At 45.8% G+C, this 19,523-nt stretch overlaps 1 protein-coding gene across 8 annotated transcripts in view; it reads right to left on the minus strand.

Moving 5' to 3' along the window:
- The window catches only part of macf1a (microtubule actin crosslinking factor 1a), a 228,581-nt gene that overhangs the window by 2,525 nt on the left and 206,533 nt on the right, over nucleotides 1-19,523 (minus strand). For 2 of the 8 annotated variants that reach the window (XM_069681889.1, XM_069681884.1), the window contains 28 exons: nucleotides 18,384-18,610; nucleotides 18,118-18,240; nucleotides 17,876-17,977; nucleotides 17,656-17,757; nucleotides 16,296-16,469; nucleotides 15,895-16,050; nucleotides 15,502-15,699; nucleotides 15,031-15,159; nucleotides 14,406-14,588; nucleotides 14,157-14,312; nucleotides 13,849-14,055; nucleotides 13,573-13,692; nucleotides 13,313-13,482; nucleotides 13,049-13,208; nucleotides 12,758-12,952; nucleotides 12,366-12,638; nucleotides 11,936-12,124; nucleotides 11,705-11,816; nucleotides 11,391-11,545; nucleotides 11,098-11,260; nucleotides 10,857-11,011; nucleotides 10,684-10,758; nucleotides 8,758-8,775; nucleotides 7,896-8,013; nucleotides 6,247-6,309; nucleotides 3,092-3,309; nucleotides 1,373-1,495; nucleotides 397-502 (listed from right to left, as the gene is read on the minus strand). In XM_069681889.1, the coding sequence (XP_069537990.1) occupies nucleotides 397-502; nucleotides 1,373-1,495; nucleotides 3,092-3,309; nucleotides 6,247-6,309; nucleotides 7,896-8,013; nucleotides 8,758-8,775; nucleotides 10,684-10,758; nucleotides 10,857-11,011; nucleotides 11,098-11,260; nucleotides 11,391-11,545; nucleotides 11,705-11,816; nucleotides 11,936-12,124; nucleotides 12,366-12,638; nucleotides 12,758-12,952; nucleotides 13,049-13,208; nucleotides 13,313-13,482; nucleotides 13,573-13,692; nucleotides 13,849-14,055; nucleotides 14,157-14,312; nucleotides 14,406-14,588; nucleotides 15,031-15,159; nucleotides 15,502-15,699; nucleotides 15,895-16,050; nucleotides 16,296-16,469; nucleotides 17,656-17,757; nucleotides 17,876-17,977; nucleotides 18,118-18,240; nucleotides 18,384-18,610 (4,170 nt within the window). Of the gene's footprint in view, nucleotides 1-396; nucleotides 503-1,372; nucleotides 1,496-3,091; nucleotides 3,310-5,114; nucleotides 5,787-6,246; nucleotides 6,310-7,895; nucleotides 8,014-8,757; nucleotides 8,776-8,806; nucleotides 9,001-10,683; nucleotides 10,759-10,856; nucleotides 11,012-11,097; nucleotides 11,261-11,390; nucleotides 11,546-11,704; nucleotides 11,817-11,935; nucleotides 12,125-12,365; nucleotides 12,639-12,757; nucleotides 12,953-13,048; nucleotides 13,209-13,312; nucleotides 13,483-13,572; nucleotides 13,693-13,848; nucleotides 14,056-14,156; nucleotides 14,313-14,405; nucleotides 14,589-15,030; nucleotides 15,160-15,501; nucleotides 15,700-15,894; nucleotides 16,051-16,295; nucleotides 16,470-17,655; nucleotides 17,758-17,875; nucleotides 17,978-18,117; nucleotides 18,241-18,383; nucleotides 18,611-19,523 lie in introns of those variants that run through there. The other 6 variants (XM_069681891.1, XM_069681888.1, XM_069681885.1 and 3 more) reach the window with 5 other exon arrangements.

The raw sequence follows: 19,523 nt of genomic DNA on the forward strand, positions 1-19,523 counted from the left end.
TCTTTACATGTACTGGTAGTGAAGTATGTGAAAATCTACCTGATAAAATGTCACACATTTTTTTACAGACGTGTTCTAGCACCACCATAAAGTTCACACTGTTGGTTTTAAGTGAAATCTATTTACAACTATTAGATTAAATTTAAGCTCTTAAACTAAGATGATAAGAATGCTAAATTATACCGAGTAAACATCAGCATTTTAGCATTGTCATTGATAGCATGCTAACATTGCTGTCAATTCAAAGCACACCTTCAAAGATGTCCTAGCATAGCTGTAAACGTTCTGTTGTTGGGATGAAGAATGAGCTCATAAAGTAAAAAAACTATTTTCAAATCGACTCATATCCATTGAACAGAAAATGTGTCATCAGTAAACTCGTGACCGTTGTCTCACCTGTCCGCGATGGTTTGCTGTGCGGCGTTCCTCCGTTCTCTCCGGTCAGCGATCCTCGGCTCGAGTGGAACGTCGGCCTCTTCAGTTTAGATCCCGACGCTGCCCCCTGCAGGAGCGAACCAGAAACATCAGCTGAGGATAACTCGACGGCGGAGGTGAGATCATGTGACTGATGTGCATCACGTTAGATTCACATCGGTACTTTAAACACGACATGATCATAACAAACAAACACATGGACAAGAATAAACCTAAGAACTATTTTCTAACTAAACACACAAACACACATTTCTACAAGCTGTGAACATCAGATTTAAACTAAAAGGTTTTCTATTAACTTGCTTTAAATAAACTTCATACAGAAGTTTATCTGATGAGCAGGCTAGAAACAAAACAGACTTGGTGCGCTCGGATATATGAAAAATATCACGCAGCAAATTAACAGAGAACATTTAAATTTCTGGAGGTTCAACACTGCGAGTGACACCTTTTAATACATTAACATAAAGATAACGAATAACTGAGTATTTTCTTAAAATAGGTTGGTAATTAAGTCAATTAAATAATTCATTCATCCACTAATTGTTACAAATCTCATAAAAAAAGTGGCAAAAAATCGAAAAAACAACAAAAAACAAATTGAATTTAAGGAGTTTTTTTGCAATTGTTTTTAAAAACATGTCAAATTAAAAGCGTGTCTTTCAGGGTTAAGCTTGACCACATCCTGTTGCTTTTCAAATTAAAGGTCGGAACATTTCTCAACCTTTAGCAGATCTTTTATTCAAACATGAAAACAGCTGAAAGTCACTCAAAGTTTTCACATGACAGCAGCAAACGTTTCTGTGTGTTGGCGTGAGATCACCCAGGAAGTGTGCGTTAGTGCTTTAGCGCGTTCAGTGGGGTGGGGGTCGGGTGGGACAGGGACAGGTGGACAGGTAGGTAGGTGGGTGGGTGGGTGGGTAGGTGAGTGTGTTACCTCGTGCCCAGGAGCGGTGTGGCTGTGACCGAGATCTGGGCAGCAGTGGCACTTGGTTGGCGTCGGAGTTTTACTGTGTGCCAGCCAGGGCTTGGCATAGTCGCGCGAGTGAGTAATGGAGGACTGAAGGGAGGAAGGGAAGGGAGCAAGGAAGGATGGAAGGGTGGAGGAGAAGGACAGCGAAGCAGCAAAGGAGAGAAGCGAATGGAGTAGGGAGGGAGGAGTTATGCAGGGAAGGGGAGGAGCGGTTGGATAGCGAGGAAGTGTAGCGCAGTGTGTTTTTGTGTCAGAGCACATGATGTTTGAACCCAACAGAGCAGCAGGGAGTTTTTAAAGCCAGGTCAGCGGGGGTGTGATGTCAGCGAGGGGAAAGATGAAAGACAAAACAAAGAAACAAGAACAGAAAATAAAAATTCACAGTTAAGGATGTGGTGATTTCTGACAACAACAACATGAGGATGACAACAAGTAAACAATGTGTAACATAAACCCATAAAACACACAAATAAAGTCACCTGTGTGCATCCAGTCTCATTCAGTCTCTCACACACACGCACACACACACACACACACACACACACGCACACACACACACACACACAGATAACAGACTGTAATGCGTTCACACAGTATTCAGATGACAAACAGGGCTGACAAATGAAAACATCACTAACATCAGATGAGGACTACAACACTGATGACTCCACGTGCTCTGGTTGACTGATAATGTTTCTATGTGACATCACAGAGTGACAGAGAGTTTTCTACAGACAGAGGAGATCGTTCAGGCTCGCTCAGATGCAAGTGTCTCTGTAAGTATGCGCTCTGATGCCTTTAAAGGAGCAGTTCACCCCTGGACAAAGCCGCTGTCAGTCAAAGCTGGTGTTCTCTGTAGTCGATAGAAGCAATAATATTTTAAATTGGCGCCATAGCTGTGGAGAAAGTTACAAACAGCTCGTGGTTTCACCCATTCAACATTCCTACGACTCCCAGCGTGCATTGCGCCCCTCCCTCTGAAAGGAACGGCCCAGCAAGAGACGCTGGAGTGAAATACTACCGTTTTCGCTGCAGGCATTGAAGCGGTACAGAATCCAAAATACGACGAGAATATACCGGTGGATCGTCTAAAAACTCTTCAGGTCTGCAGTCTACATTTCAAACCTGACGATTTTAAACGAGACATGACATCGGAGACGGGCGTCCTAGATTGAGGAAGTGTAGTTTAGCGAGCTACCTGGCCTCTGCAAGATGACGCGTTTGAGATAGTCTGGTGGAGGTTTTCCAGGGCCCATTGGAGAAGCGGATAGCGTCCTCCAGAGGCACAGAGGAAAACTGCATTTATTTCCTACCATAATGGCATTAGCTCAACATAACAGCATGACAGGCGAACTGGCCCTTTAAGAAAACTTAATGTTACATTGATGGAAGACTGATCCAGTGATCTACAATTCTTTCTGCAGTCATGTTTTGTCTCAGTGTTAAATAAGGTAAAGGGTCTTGAGTCTTGTTGTTTACGAGTATAAACGAGGTACCTGCTGTTTTTAGAAATAAAACAACACATGATTCTTACAGTTCTTCTCTTCTGTGATTCCTCCTATTTATTGATGCGGTGTAATCAGTGTACATGAAGAGGGAAAGAAACAATCTGAATCCTTCTGAGACAAATAAAATTAGACTTTGTGTCGACTGAAATCATGATGTCCTGATGTCAGCTCTTACCCTGGATGATGCAGAGGCTGTCGGTGTGGCGGGAGCGGAGGGAGCAGATGGGAGGGAGGCCCCGCTGTGGGAGGCCGAGGAGGAGGAGCGTGTGGGCGAGGCGTTGCGGGAGCCCGGTTTAGAGCGTCGACCTCGGGATCGGAAGGCAGCCAGACCCTGAGACGCTCCTTCGGGCAGGATGAACTTCTCCCTCAGCTCCAGGTTGGTGCGACCGCGAGCTGAAGAGAAACAGAGGAGCAAAGAGAGGTGAGCTTGTCTGTTTGTGTCGGCTCACAGTCCTTCCTCCAGCAGGGGGCGGCAGAGGCAGCGAGCAGAGTGAGGGAGAGAGTCGGTGCTTCCTTGGCTGCAGACATCAGAGTCGATGCATGTTTCTTTAAAGAGTGCATGTGAGCAGAGCGGGTGTTTCAGGAGGTCGTAAGTGCACTTTGGTTGTTTGTAAGAGGTGAGGTGAGTGAGTGTGTTTGGTTTCAGTGCAGAAGGAGGAGTAAACTAATCTAAGTGATACGCAACGAAAATCAGCAAGGCCAATTCAGGCAGTGTGCTGCACAGAGTGCAAACAGAGTGCAGCTTATATCTTTAAAGGAGCACTTCAACATTTTGGGAAATCTGCTTATTCCTCGTCTTGCTGCAAATTAAAGCTCACTAACACTGCGACATCGTCAAGCACAAAACGTCTCCATGAGGAAAATATAAAGGGCTGAAGTGAAAGCAGAAATACCGAGTTCTGTTCCAGAAGTCATTTAAAATCCCACTGACATTATAACATTACTGAACGTATAACAAATACACAGAGCCCGAGCTTACTTCATACAGCTAATATTCTTTAGTGGCCTTTAAGAAACTCTTTCACATAAGAGAAACAAAGTTACGATGATGTTGATAACCACGCTGCTACGCTGGCAACGCACGGGGGCTGCATTATTTTCTGTCATCTTTAATGAGCTGTGTGTGCGACTTAGTGGCATCTAGCGGTGAGACTGAAGACCACTGCCCCCTCCCACAAGCGTGATCCTATGTTGGTGGTGACAAACACTGGAGGCACTCTCTTCTTAACGCAGTGTTGTTTTGTCCCTGCTGAGCTGCTGTAGAAACGTGGTGGTAAAACATGACAGACTCTGTGGACGAGCCTCGAGCCCTCGGTAGACAGAAAGAGTACGTTCTAGGGCAGTGGAAACAAAGCAGATATGACTTTCATGTGATTGTAAATTAATAAAAACATACTTATGAACTTGATATTCTGCTTAGCCAATAGTTCCCCCAGTCTTACACCATGGACCTTTAATTAGTTGTAGATTTTATGTAAGTATGGAAACTAAACCTCAGGAGGAAACTTGATTTTTCCGCTTCAAAATAATGAAAGAAACGCAGAACAAGAGATTTTCCTGCTCAGATCGAACTGATCAGAGATGCTAACTCAGACTTGGAGTCTTAACTTTGGCTCTGTGTAAGCGTATCTCCCAAAATGTCGAAGCATTCCTTTAAGCAATGGCAAGTGCCTCTGGTTTTCACTGAGTGACGCACTTTCATTGCATATTTGCTTCGAAAACATCCGAGGGTGGCTGGAGCAAAAGCACAGCCTCTCTCATCTCGCTCCCAGTTGAGTTAAATCACTTTTCTTGCTGCAAAGGAGCATCTCAGCTCTGCTGTGTATACACAGTGCGTGTATAAATATATACGTGGGGGGGGTCATGCCTGGTTTATGCTTCAGCAGGAGACAACCCAGAGATTCAGGGCTTCTCCCGTCTTCAAAAGACACTCAGCAGCATTCTTAGACAGAAAGTAGTGCAGCAGCCCCAGCAGACAACAACAAGCCTGGAGAAGCCAGCCGCAGAGAGAGAAGAGGAGACAGAGGTGGAGAGAAAGAGTACAGCGAGATGGTTGAAGTAGGAACAAAAAAATACAGAGATCAGAGAGTAAGAATGGAACAAAATGAAAAGAGTGACAAAAAAAGAAGAAGAGGGCTGCAGCTAGCCGTAGCAGCAGTGCAACTCTTAGCCTCGCGGCCATCGTCCCCGGCAACCGGACAGCGAGGCCAGTCAATTAAACGGGTGCACCCTGCAATTACGTCCCCCCTCACCACCAGCCAGCCAGGTGCACCCTGTAATTGTGTCTCCCACCAACCAGCCATCACATTTCAAGGAGCCGCGTTGGAAGCCAGCGTTATTAGAAACCCAGGCTGGCCACGCCCGGGTCTGACACACTCACGGTCTCTTTACACTGATTTTATATTTACACTTGAAAAACATCTAAAACAGACGATTAAACAGTGTTCATTGTAACATGAAAACACGACATCATTTGTTTTCTGCTGAGCATCTCCACCCATGTTTCATTTGCTCATCGTGTCAAATTCGGCCATCTTGGATTCAGAGTTTAAATAAAAAGTAGATTAAACTATAGAGACCAGGGGTTGGCCAAATCCTGCTTTAGTGTGAGTGAGGAAAGCATGACGCAAACATGTGGCACACAGACAAGACTGACATCAATGCCTAAACACACAGATCTGTTAGAACGCACACACGCACACACACACACACTTATGTGTATTTTTATAGACATCTATGGTTAAAGATGGAGGCTGACAGCCGGACAGACGCATGGATGGATGGGTTGAGAGTGAGAGGTGGAGTGACAGAGGAGCAGAGAGAGGAAGGGTAGATACCTCGGCAGCAGAAATAGCCAGGAGTGACTGTCACTGAGAGACACAAGAGACAATGTGAAATAACAGCATGCTCGAGGTGGAATGAAAAGAGTCTCACACACACACAGAAAGATATCACTTCATGGGCTCAACACACGCCAAAAAATACTCCTTAATGCCATAATCCTGGACACAATCATAAACACACACACAGCTGACACATCAGGGTCCAGACGGGCGTCAGAGACCGCTGAAACATGTTTAAGATAAAAGCAGGTCAGGATATCGGGGCAACAGCCGGGAGCAGGGGTCAGGAGAGAGGAAGAGCAGAACAGTGGGGACACATCAACGTTAGTCAGGTGGTCACAGTCAGCAAGGCACAGCAACAAGACCAAACCAACAAAAGAAATCTGGAAGAGAGAGTCCAGGAAGAGGAGAGAAAAGAGCAGACGGAGGGGGGACGGAGAAGAGACAGGCAGTTAGGAGGGCGTAAGAGATAGAGGAGAAGTCCAACCTATACGAGATGAGATGGAGCTACTGGAATCGGAGCGGAGAATCTTAAGTCCTGGATGTTGCACTGGGAAAAGAGAAAAAGGGGGAGGGAGGGAAGAAGAGAGGGGGAGGAAGAGGGAGAGAACTGAGGATCATGCATCATGCAATACTACTGTTTTAATTAAAAGAGAATGGAAGAAAATTAAGACAGAGGACAGAGGCCGAGGAGAGACAGGATCGACCGTGTGTGTACGATAAGATGATGAACTCCTCGAGGACCGACAGAGGAAGGGGGAACAGAGAGAGAAACAAAGACACCGACTGGAGACGGCACTGGGAGGAAACGTGGGAGAGACCGCTTCACCTGCTGACAGACACCTCCACAGACTGGAGTCCAGACTCCAGTGGTGTTTGGTGGTGGTGTTTTAAATCTGTCAAAGTACCTTTCCATGTGTTCTTGCTTTCACAAAGAGGAGTGTGAGAGTGTGTTGCATGATGTCCGACCTTCCCAACGTTATAATTAAAGCTGCACCTGGCAAAGCAACCGCAGACCTCGTTATAAATCCTGTTGCACTTTGAAATCAGTGGCTGCATACTCAGACAACTATCATTCCCTTTGAAGGTTTCTCCACAGATTTGGGAGGGTGGATGAGGGATCTGAATACCTGGGAGCCAGTAAATCTCAAAGGATGAGGTCAGGACTGAAAGAACTGGCCTGGAATAAAGGATATAGAACTATTGCTTTGTATGATGTTGACGTGCAAGGTGTATCAAGCTTTGCAGATGTTAGGATGGCTGTCCCCTGTAACTTTTTATTTTTGTTTTGTCTGGCTGTCTGTATTTGTGTTGGTTGCAGGTCTATAAAGCCAGGAATTGAGTGACTCCCTGCATACAATAATATGCACTTATTACACTGCGGTTCCGCCTCAGCGCCGTAACAAAGCTCCGCAGTCATGCAGCCGTTGCCATTTCACATTGGACCATGCAAGGCCGGCGTAAAGCCGCCCCAGTGTGTGTTTTCACAGCGTTCCGGTGTAGCGGAAGCAAAACATGCACAAGGTGCAAACTAACAGCACGTGCTTAAAATACACACACACACAGCGCTGTTCTGCCCTGCTGGCATTTCGCCTTTGTTACTACCTCTGCTGCCGGCGCAGAGGCGGAATGACTTCACCCAATCATTCCACCTCCGTGTGTTTTACATAGAAGACGAAATGTATCAGAGGCGTTATAATCCAGCCTTGAACTGGCCGTGTAAAAAGGGCTTGAATATTTTGCTGATTATTTTGTTCTTTATTGGAGTTAACAGCTCAAAATGTAGTAATATAGAAACTTCTGTTTGTGTATGGTATGTTTTTGGAGCAGTCCTACTGTATCGACTTCGCCCAAACCATCCTGCACTCAAGAGCTGCAGGGACACATACTTAAAAATATGACAAATGACAGTGTTGTTGTATTTGATGGCTGATAAGTGACATTAATTTGCATTTAAAATGCCAGAGCTAACGAAGTGCTTATCTGCACCAAAATGAGTAAAATCCATGATCGCTCCAGCTCCACAAAATGATGTGAATCACAGAATGTGAGACAGAGGAGAGAGACGGTTTGATTATGTGCGTTTCAGTGTGTTGGGGGAATCTGTATGTGTGTATGAACGTTAACATCGCTCACCTCTGCATGGATCGTTCTTCACCAGAAACTCGTCCAGAGCCATCCAACCTCCTCCGACTCGCACCATCACCGTGCTGCGCAGGATCCTCACCAGACGCAGCTGCTGAGAGTCGCCGAACTGAGGAGAGGAAAAAAAACACGACACAGACGGCGAGAACCGAGGAGAAAAGAGGGAGAGAGGAGAGAGTAGAAGAAGAGAGTGAAGAGATTACAAGAGTAGAAAAAAAGTAAGACAAAGGGTGAGAAGAAGAGAGAAGTCAGTTTAATATTGATTGATGAGTTTTAAATGATTCACAGCACCACACAGAGCAGCCCATGTACCAAATCAGAGCAGATGATCCGTTCGACTCCATGCAGTAAGAGATAAAACATGCACTGGCTAGACTACAGATTCACAGCCCGGTTCAGCCACCCCAATCTAATAACAATCACTGAAATCTTTCGTCTGCATTCAGTCTTTAAATATTCAGAAATTGTTCAAGCCACCCAGAAAAGCAGAACTCTGCAGCACAGAGGAAATCTTCTGGATCCGTCCAAGCAGCATGATTTGCTTCCCAGATTCAGTCCAAAGCACACTATATATCACCTAACCACTAATTACCACTGCAGCCATGTCACTGTCGCCAGCGTCACATTGTGCAATTTGTCACTCTCAACACCAAACAAATCAGAGCTGGAGGGTGGAACCTGCTTACACGTTGCACCGCCACAATGGAGCGCTTCATCTGTTTAAAAATCAGTTGAAATTAAGGAATTAAATCTACAAAAAGAGACTAAATGCAGAAAGAACAGCACTCCATTGGTGGGGGGGATCAGGAAGCAGGTTTCACTCTTCCAGCCACAGCAGCCACGGTCACTTTACCTGGTTTCCGAGGAAGAACTACAATAAATCCAGTAGACACGGAGCACGGGAACACAAGGAGAAAGAAACAGAGCAGGAGTGAAACAACACGTACTAATAACTGAGGCTTCTGATGTATGCATGGAAACTGTTTATCTGTGAACAATATCTCCTCAAAGCTGCTTCTAATAAACAGTTAACCTGTGTGTGTTTTAGCTCATTAGTTGTGTGAGGAAACAGATGGTGTGGATGTTATAAGAGTGCCTGGACGATGAAGATAAGGTGGAAGTTAGAGCGGAGGAAAGTGAAGCCAGACACGAACACGAGCACGAACAAAGACGATACAGAGACACGTGTTAGTTTCCTCAGTATCCTGCAGACACTGGAGATCATTACCCAGTGATAATGATGGAGTGGACACAGATACAGTGATGGGGGGGATCCAGTGAGTGCAGCTGATAAGTGACCAGTGTAAAATGCTTCATGTACACACACAGACTGCTGAGAGACGACCGAAATCACTCCGACAAACCGAAGGCCCGAGCTGTGTTTGATGAGGACGTCTTTTTGACAACAAGGTCTCAGCCTCTCATTTATGTTGTTGTATCTTTAAACATACCGTGTCCAAACCACGATGACCCTTAATTCAGTCTCTTAATAACACGTTTCTTTGTCTCAAAACAAAACAAAAGTTTACTGTGTCTCCATTTGTTTTCTTCTGCCTCCCAATGACGAACAAGGGAACTTGTACGTTTGTATTAAACTTGTTTCAAGCGATAATCTCAAAGATTTTCATTTAAATAAATGTCTGTTAAGTCAGTATCTATCGCTGAATGAGTGATTGGTGATGAGCCTGTGGCCCACTGATGAAAGCCTTTGCATTTGCATTATTACAGACTGGGTGTTTGTGGGGACTTTGGCGAAAAAATTCTGAAGCGGCGCCCAGTTAGTGACGTGTTTTCCATCAGCCAGCAGTGGTTGGTCTGCCAGAGAGGGTAGGCGGAGCTAAGCGGCTGCTTTTCTGCTCTTTGCAAGTGTTGCGAGTAAAAAGTAATCTACTATGGCTGAACAAACAAAGAAAAGATGGATGACTACAGATACAACTTCAACAAGAAGTGAAAATCCAAAGAAAAAGAAACAAACTCGACGCTCAGATGAAGCAAACAGTCTGAAAAGGAAAGCGACCGCCAGCCAGGAAAATCAAGAGTTACAACCGGAGCCAACCGTGGACGTCACACGAGACATTGTTTTACCGTTTACCGCTATAGGTGCCGCCAAAGAGAACAAACCTGAGACCTTTGAGATTACAACTTCATTACCCAGCAGCTCAGTGTGTGCAGTCACATTTACATGGTCGTATTAGTGTTGTGTGCTGATGACAAAGAAGTCTCAGCTGACAATCCTGCAGGGCTGTGAGATGTTAACATGTTACATCAATGTTACAATGACACTATGTTATGAAAAAGACAGTTAATACTCTCATGAATACACCATGAGATCATGATGTGAGATGGACACGCGGGGGAGATGCTGTGAAGTTGTGATAAGAAGTTAATTGGTGCCTTGCTGGACGAGTGAGGACACAGAGAGTTAAAGATAAACTGTTAATAATCAGACCTGGGTCAAAGTGTGTTTGGAAAGTAACTTTTATGGACTAATAATCACAGTTTTTTCTTTGATATAGTATCGATAAGTCAATCTAAGCAACAAGGAGTTACAGACTGCTGTACGTGACGTTTGCTTCTGTTAATCTAATGAAAATAAAATGGAAAATATTGCCAAAAGTTATTTGCAAATCCCCTTTGACCCAAGTCTCATAACAATTAATAAATCAAATATTCTAATGAACATAATATTAGCTCTTCTACAGCAGCCTAAGTAGCCTAAACATCACAGTTTGCAGCCTAATCAATAAATAATATCCGACTTAAACTGAGCTGAACTTACCCGGTATTTGTTCTCTCCTATCTGCTCCACCTGGAACCTCTTTGCACATTTACACTGGGCCACCTGCCGCGTCACCTGCACAACGACAACATGTCAGTCAGTGTTTTCATCTAGCTACTGGTTCCCCTGTAGCTTGTAGCTCATTTAATCAGCAGTTGGCCCTGATATCACACCTCATCCTCGATCTTATCGGCGTCGGTGGTCGGTCTGTAAGCGTCCTTGTTGGGGTGCAGAGCAGCGACGAACTCGTAGTAGTCGATGTAACCGTCTCCGTCTCTGTCGAAGATGTCTGCCACGGCTGTCATCTCCAGCTTACTGGTGGGGAACTCTGCACAGACGGACAACAGGAATTCATATAATTTTATGTCAAACACAATAATACCCAGCCAAGCATGAGATCAAACCATAACCTACTGGATGCCAGGATGCCGTCGATAAACTCCTGTCGGGTGATCTTTCCATCCTGGTCCTTGTCGATGCGTCTGAAGAAGTCCATGACTCGAGACTTCTTGTGGTTCATCCAGCGCATGTACTTCTTCCTCCACACGTCAAAGTCGAAGTTGGCAAACTCTTTGAGCTGAGGACGGATAAGAAGAAGAGACGAAGTCATTTTGTTGCCACTTGACTGTTCAACTGTCTGTATTAGAATGTATTAGACGGACTCATTTCAAAATTTGGGCCTTTAAATGCTGAGTAGAAAAAAATACCTCCTCCAGTCTGTCCAGCCCGTCGTTGAGTTTGCGCTGGCGGTCGAGAGCCAGCAGCCAAACCTGCTGCCACCTGGCACAGAGCTGGTTGAGTCGCGGGTTTCCCCCAGAGACCTGCATGGCCGCCTGCTGCTGCTGCTGCTGCTGGTTTTTGCCTGTAGAGGAAGAAAGGAGTTAATAAATCCACTTCTAAGAAACTCTCCGTGAATGTTCTTGCTGGAGTAATCTGTATGTTTGTAACACATGCAGTGCTGCTGTCGTCACAGAGGGGGAGAAAATATTTGTGCATCAGAATGTAAACACAGATGACTTACGATTTCCTCTCCTCTCAGCCAGGCTGCTCGTAGCCTCGGCCGGTTTCCTTTTGTAGGTCTTCGTCACTTTGTCAACATCTGGCTGCTTCCTCGTCATCTCCTCCATAAACATCTGAGAACAAACACAGGCAGTGAGCGGGCAAAGTCCGACAACACAGCTGTTAATCGACACAAACATGGGCAAACTACGTTCAGCTGCGATGAGTCAGTGGAGGCGATGAGGTAACCCACCTGGTGTTCTGTGATGAGGTTTTTGAGTTGTGGGATGTCCTGAGGAAGCGGCTCTGTGTCTCTCTGGACCAATGTGGTCTCAGCCCACTGTAGCCATGACAACAGCTCCTCCAGCAGGTTGGCGTTGTTGAGCACCTCGGTCAGAGCTGTTTCCAGCCGCTGCTCGTGCTGTTTGGCCCACGTCAGCACCTGTAGAGCAAAGAGACATTTTAATCTTGTTTTTTTTTGTGTCATTTCTAATGTGTCCCCCATTTGATCGATAAACTCACATCACTCTGAACCCAGAAGCTAAAATAACTGAAAGAAAACAATCTAAACATATTGAACAAGTTTAATTAATCAATCAATAAAAAAACAACTTTATCTGGAGGGCAGAGAAGTATGTCTATCTTCTAAAAAAATATACAAATAAAAGGAAAGTATTGCTGACCTCCTCGAAGCGTGCCCGGATGATGGTGATCCAGTGTTTGATGGTGGTGATGGAGTCAGGGTGGCACACAGTCAGGATGCCCTCTCCCATGCCGGCGGCCTTGTTGACATCAGTCCTCTTCTCCTCCACGGTGCCCATGAAGTCTCGATGCGTGTGCAGCAGCGCCTGCAGAGTCTCGGCCTCTTCGGGAAGGACGCCGCGGAAACGAAGCGTCTGCTCTGCCTCGGAGAGCCACTCCAGGATCACCTGCACCGATGTACGAAACTCCTCCGCCTGATGGAGAAAAGGAAGTTGGAGAGAAAGTCAGAGGTTAATCAAGTCCTGTGCATTAATTGTTTGAAACTTCAGAAAGAAGGACTGAAATTAAACTTTGACTGAGCTCCTGTTCTGACCTGTTTGACGGCCTGCTGGAGGCGGGTCTGCTTTGTGACTGACAGGGCGCACACTGTATCCCAGCGGTTGCTGAGCTCCTGAAGCTGAACTTTGACCCACGCTGTGTCATCGCGTCCGGTATCCATCAGGTCCCGAGCTGAGCGCTTCAGAGCCTGGACACTGCCGGTTCTCTTCCCCAGCTCTTTTTGGAAAGCCTGCAGGTTTAGACATTAGTTATGAAGGTGTTTGAAAGGGTCTTTATCATCTTCTCATACATATTTAATGAGGACAGTTCTGTTGAGAGTAAACACCTTATGTGTGTCCATGAGGTTGGACACCAGATCCAGGTCTCCATGGACGGGCTGATCTTCAGCCAGCTGGGGCTCCACCCGGTACAACCAGTCCACCAGAGCCTGGAGAGCCTCTGCAAACTGACCTGAGAACAGCAGAGCCTCCTCCAGCTTGTGTTGTCTGTGTGGAGGAGAGAAGAGAACCAGCTGTCAATAAATATTCATGTTCATTCATCTTACATAAGACAATTCACATCCTTAATAAAAAGATGCCATCATCTTTACCTCTCTACACTCTTCCCACAGACGGTGTCCCACTTGTCGCGGACCTCTCCCACCAGGTGGTCCAGTTTCTGGGTGTCATCAGGCAGCTGAGCTTTGTCCCTCATGGCCCTCCCAGACCTCACTGTGGTGTCATAAACCGGCTGCTTTGAACCCAACGCTTTCTGAAACTCCTGCACAGGCGAACAAAAAGGGAAAATTAGAAATACTGAACTCAGGGAATTTTTAAAACACTTGCATGTATTAGGTGTCGAAAAAGCTACCTTGTGTTTGGCCAGCTGTATTTTGATCTTGTCTGGCTCGTTGGAGATCTCCAGCTCTGAGTCCAGTCTTTTCTCGGCTTCTTCCAGCCAGTCTGTCAGCTTCCTCCAGGCCTCGTGGAACTGAAGAAAGAGAATTAAAGCATCAATAACGATTCAGTTCTTCAAAAAAGGAAATAAGGATTTCGCTTTATGGGTTTATGATCATTTAAACTGCTAAAACAAAACTGACCTACAGACACACACAATGACACTTAAGTAAAGCTACAAGTTCAGTACCTGTTTGGCGCGTTTGCGGGCCTCGTCGAGGTGTCGCCCGCGGTCTAGTGATCTCTGCACCAGCTTGTCCCAGCGGGCCTGGACGCTCAGCAGCAGGTTCTTGATGAGAACGACGTCCTGCTTCAGGCTGGCGAAGCGAAGCTGAGATCCGGCTTTCTCCAGAGCCAAGACCTGCTCCCTGTGAGTGTTCACCTCATTCACAAACACCTGAACAGACAAGGACATGAGCGCAGAATGAGTTAGGGGGTTAGTATGAAAAGGTTTAGGTAATAGAGAACATATTATCTCAGTATTAAAGGGTTAAGTACCTTATGCTCATCGATCTGAAACAGGACAGTGTCAAGAATGAGGCTTGGGGGCTGGGCCATGTTCAGGGTCTGCTCAGCCTGGGTCAGCCAGTTGATGGTGTCCTGGAGAGAGGTCTGGAAACCTGTTGCTAAGGAAACGGCCTCATCCAGCTTTGCCTGGAAAGTTCAAAAGAGTTCAAAGTTAACATCGCTAAGAATAACACAAGTCAAGAGCAGAACAGGACAGAGTAAAAAAACACTCAGCCTTACCCTGCGGTCGTCCATCTTGGTGTTGAGACTGGCCCACTTGTTCTGCAGCATGGCCAGGTTCTGCTGGGTCTGCGTGGCGCCCGGTCCCGCTTCCTCTCCTCCTCGAGCCAGCAGCATGGACTCTCCCTGATCCAGCAGGCGGTGGTACTGCTCCGCTCGCTGGGCCAGCTGAGTCTGAAGCTCCTGCAGGAAGAAGACACAAATGTGAACTGACGCGCGGGCTAAAAGGTGAGGGTTGTTGTTCCTCACTGGCGGGTTCAGAACAATGGAGGACATTAAAGTTTCATGAGCACCGTATGCCAAGTGTCTCTCTGTGTAAATAGAAGAGCATGTGTAAGATAATACTCTGAGCATCTGCTCTAAACGGTGCTGGTGTTTATGTTCTTATAAAATACCTTTTTGACATTGCACAAGTAGCTGCTCTGCCTTGATAATTTATTAGTTTTGTTTGAAGTCCTTTTTAACAGCAGTAAACACAGTCACACCTCGTACAATAACTCCTCCACTTCCACCTGGTCTTCATTAAACTTTGTGGGATTTCCAAACGGTCCTTATTTTAAGCTCAATGCTAAATGAAGCACAAGAGCAAGAGAGACTTAATAGCATAAATGTCATTCTCAGTTACCAGGTGTTGCTGTAGCTGCTCTCTGGCTGTTTCAGGGAGACCGCCTGTTGGCTTGGCGGCAGACAGCTGGCTCTCCGTTCTCCTCAGCCACTGCAGGAACTCCTCCAGCTCGCCGTGAAAACCTTCAGCCTGCACAGAGACAGACGAGGGAGAGACATGTAGAACGTTCAATATTTCTGCTGCACGTTCAGATATCATGGATTTATTACCACAAGAGGTTTTGTGTGCCACAACTGATGCTGTAAATAATGCATTAATCATAATACCCCTGTATTGATGCCTAAGCAGACGGAGTTGGCAATAAGCAACGACCGCTAGGCAAACTACATCTGCTCACAAGTGGACTTTCTGGTGAGAAGAGTGATCTCTTAATCCCAATTCACACGTTTAAATTTCAACAAAAAAACTGTGCTGCGGTTAATCAACAGTATAAACTTCTCAGAGGTTTGTGGGACAGTTTCTTCGCATTACCTGCTGCAGGGCGGCTTCCAGCAGCTTCTGCCGCTCCTTGGTCTTGAGCAGCAGACTCTCCCAGCTCTGGTTGAGGTGATCCAGTTGGTCCCTCAGGTGGCTCGCCTCGTCGCCAGGAGAGGACTCCAGCAGCTCGGTGCCGGCGCTCTTCACCGTCTCCACCGTGGCGTGATGGGATAGCACATCATTACGCAAAACCTGGGACAGAGAGGAGGGAGGGAGGAATTAATTAGGCTGTATTAGATTTGAATGTTGTAGTGCATGCAGGAGCACAGAAGATGGAGGTCATATTAAGATAGGTGGAGAACGTGAGAGCAAATTTGCAGCCTCAGTTCAAACAAACTAACGTCAACCTGACCAAGTAGAATGAGCCACAAGATAAAACAGACGTACGTGGTGTTTAGCCAGCTCGATTTCAATGGCCTTGGGGTCAGAGCTGACCGGTCGCTGTGTGTCCAGAGTGGCGTGTGTGTGGTTCAGCCAGGCCTGCAGCTCCGACAGGGCGTGCTGGAACTGACCCAGGGCCAGCAGGGCAGCCTCCAGCTTGTGCTGTGGTGGAAGAAAGACAGAAGTCCTGGTTTAAAAAAAGGAACTCAGATATTTGGGCTGTAATGAAAGGAAGCTGTCAAACACATGAAATCCTCCAGAATGCTGACAAAGACCAACATCGTCAACTCCCGTGGGAAACAGGGGAGTGAGATCTCGAGGTCAGCTCCAGAATAACGTCTCCCTTAAGCAGTTTGTGTCGCAGGGATGTAGATCTTCAGCCACACTCCTGCCAAATGTCTCATTACCTGTCTCTGGGTGATTTTATCCCCCAGGTTCTCCCAAAGGTGTCGCAGCTCGGTCAGAGGCTCCTGGATCATGTCCCTGTCCGTCTGGTCTGACACCTTCTTCAGCAGGAGCTCCCCCTGGTGGCAGAGCTTCTCCATGTCGATCTGCTGCTGGTACACCTCCACCTTGTACTGCTGCTCGGGGTGAATCGGGAGAGAGGGAGCGGACAGAGAGGGAGAAGACTGTTAGCTCTTGATACATTTATGAACCTAGACTGACGATTTAGGAATTCAACATTAGATTCATACAGATAAGAGATTTTACAACAAATCCTGTTATACCTTTTCAGCACAAAGATTTTCATTGACTTGAGATATTCAGTGACTCATAGATAGATCGATAGATAGATAGATAAAACTGAGGTTGGATATTGTCCATATGCATGCGCTCTCTCTAGCCCTTTTTACACGGCCAGTTCAAGGCAGGATTATTACGCCTCTGTTACATTCCATCTTCTATGTAGAACGCACGGGGCCGGAATAGTGGGCCGAAGTTGTTCCACGTCTGAGCCGACATCAGAGGTAGTAACAGAGGCGAAACACAACTGTTTGAACAGCGAAGCCCGCAGCTGTGTGTGTGTATTTGAAGCATGTGCTGTTTGTTTACACCTAGTGCACGTTTTGCTTCTGCTACGCTGGAACGCTATTTACAAACACACACTGGGGAGGCTTTACGCTGGTGTTGCTTGGTCCAATGTGAAATGGTAAATGCTGCATGACGGCGGAGCTTCGTAACGGCGCTGTGGCAGAACCGCAGTGTAAAAAGGGCTTCTCTCTCTCCCTGACGGAGTGCAGTTCGTTTAAATATTAAACATACTAATATTAACTAATATCGCTGCACAAATGTTTTTAGTCACAGTGGGACATTTGAAATGAAAACAGCTCATCATCAAAGCGTGCGGTATCAAAAGTTAAGTTTATCCATTACAATTAATGGATAAAACCTATTTAATGCTACAAATACCAGTTACTGAGGTGGAGATAAGGACACAGAGACTGGAGGTCATAGACTAAAGTAATTTCTTCTTTTCAGTTTCCAGCAATGATGAATCAATAATAATTTGTTTGTGAGTTCATAATTCCTTCATAAAGCAGAGAGAGCAGAGACAGCGCAGGCGAAGCAGAGAAATCCTTCTGTCCTCACTCTCTGTCAACTAAACTACTCCAGACTACGAGCAGATATAATGACCATCATCATCATCATGATCATATTTTAAATAATGCTGGAAACATTTTTAATTGAATTAAAAAAGCTGTTGTCCCCGCCAATGTTACAATGAAAACTACGCCCTTGCATTTAGGAGTGTAGACTTATACCAACCTTGAGCTCTTCAATCTGCTGTTTGACAGTTCCCAGGTCAGTTCCCACAGTCGACATTTCACACAGCTTGATCACTGCGTTGTCCAGGTAGTCAAACATAGACTGGAAATTAAACAGAAAGGAAAATTAAAAGCTTTACTTAGAAAAGTATAATAATCAGTGCAGTAACCCTTGATAAGTAAAGGCCCTGCTAACTACAAACAAAGACTGAATTACAAACCTGCAGTGCGTCCTGATACTGCACAGACGCTGTCATGGCCTCCTCCAGTCTCTCCATCCTCTCTCTCCACGTCCGGTTCAGGCCCTCCCAGGCAGCATTCATCTGGGAGAAAGACAGGAAGACAGAGGGATTATGTTAGTGGGTTCATATCTCCAGGAGCTACAAAGATTACAAAGATATGTATTCATATTTTCAAAGGCAAATGATGGGCTTTCTACAAGAACACGTAATCAATTTCTCACTTCATCAATGGTCTTCTTCACTTCAGGTTTCTCAGTTTCTCCGCAGGCAAAGATGAGGTCAGCTCCGAGGGTCCTGACAAACTCCAGCTCCTCCCTCAGACCATCAGTCTCTGCCTTAATGGCCTAGTGAACATAGAAAGTAGTTGAGAATAAAAAACACAAGATAAGTAATGCAATTCTGCCAGAATCAAATCTAATAGCTCTTCTCTCTCTCTCCTCTGCCTTCCATTGATCTCTATCCACTCACTCCCTCACATCCTCCGTACCTCAGCAGCTTCAATCTGTTGTTTGATGAGTGACGGGTCCACACCGGGGTCCTCCAGCTCTTTCACAATGTCTTGCGAGTCTCTGAGCGTGCTCAGCAGCGCCGCCACGTCAGCCCAGAACTTTCCGGCCAGGTCCAAGACGTCGTTCAGCTTCCCCTCCCTCTCCTCAGCTCGCTGCCGGATCTCATCCCACAGGGAGCGCAGACGCAGGAGACGGGAACGAACGGCTGGAGGAGAGAGGAGAGAGGAAAGAGTTTAAACAGGCTGGGAGGGAAAGGCAGCTGGGATCTCACTGGGCATACTTGGAAACGCCCCTTCTAGTAATTTAGCCCAATCTGAAACTTCAGATTACTTCAGGAATAATATCAATGGTTTGTTTTTTTGCCGTCTAGCATCCAGTCCTGGTGAGTTCAGTCTTTCATCAGTCCACTCCCACTATGGCTGCACACTGAGGCCTTTCATTTAATGAAGCGTGGAGGGCTGGAGGGCATCAAAGCACAGAGCTCTCCAGAGGGCAATTTAACAAAGACGCATGTGTGTGTTTTGTCCAACCACGTGGTGGCATTGGGAGGAATATGCATGAATCTGTTCAACGTCAAGATTAGAGTCCGTCCACTGGCTCAGGGCCAGGGGAAAGAGTGGCTTACTTTGGCCAGTCGATTGTTCAGTCAGTGAACTAGTTGGACTGGAGCCCAAAATAAGATTTAAATATGTTTCACGCAGATTACAGAAGGCGGTTATGTTTGCCTCCCCGCTCTAATCCACTCCAGTTTGTAATGCTCTTTTTTTGAATCTCAAAATCTGTTCCGATGTTGGATTGTGTAATGCCTCGTTGCATTTATAGCGAGCTTTATACATAAAAAAAGGAACTATTGTAGCCACACAGTGAATGAATACATTAAGAGTTGGCATCACTTTTTACTTTAGCTGTGTCGTTGGCAGCCATTTTTACTGCTGAAAATATGTATGAAGTCCAATAATGCAAGATTAAAGGCATAAATTACCCCCCCCATATAAGTACCTTTAAATCAGGGGTTAAATAAGTTGTATGTTTACAAAATGTTTAAATTGTACTTTCAGACAATGTGCTATAAAACATATATTTAAATACTTTCTGCTCATTGTTTGGGTCTGTTTTCT

This window comes from Semicossyphus pulcher, unplaced genomic scaffold (genome assembly GCF_022749685.1).
Source record: "Semicossyphus pulcher isolate SPU_LCO1_2020_fin unplaced genomic scaffold, fSemPul1.0.p SCAF_5, whole genome shotgun sequence".
Taxonomy (NCBI): domain Eukaryota; kingdom Metazoa; phylum Chordata; class Actinopteri; order Labriformes; family Labridae; genus Semicossyphus; species Semicossyphus pulcher.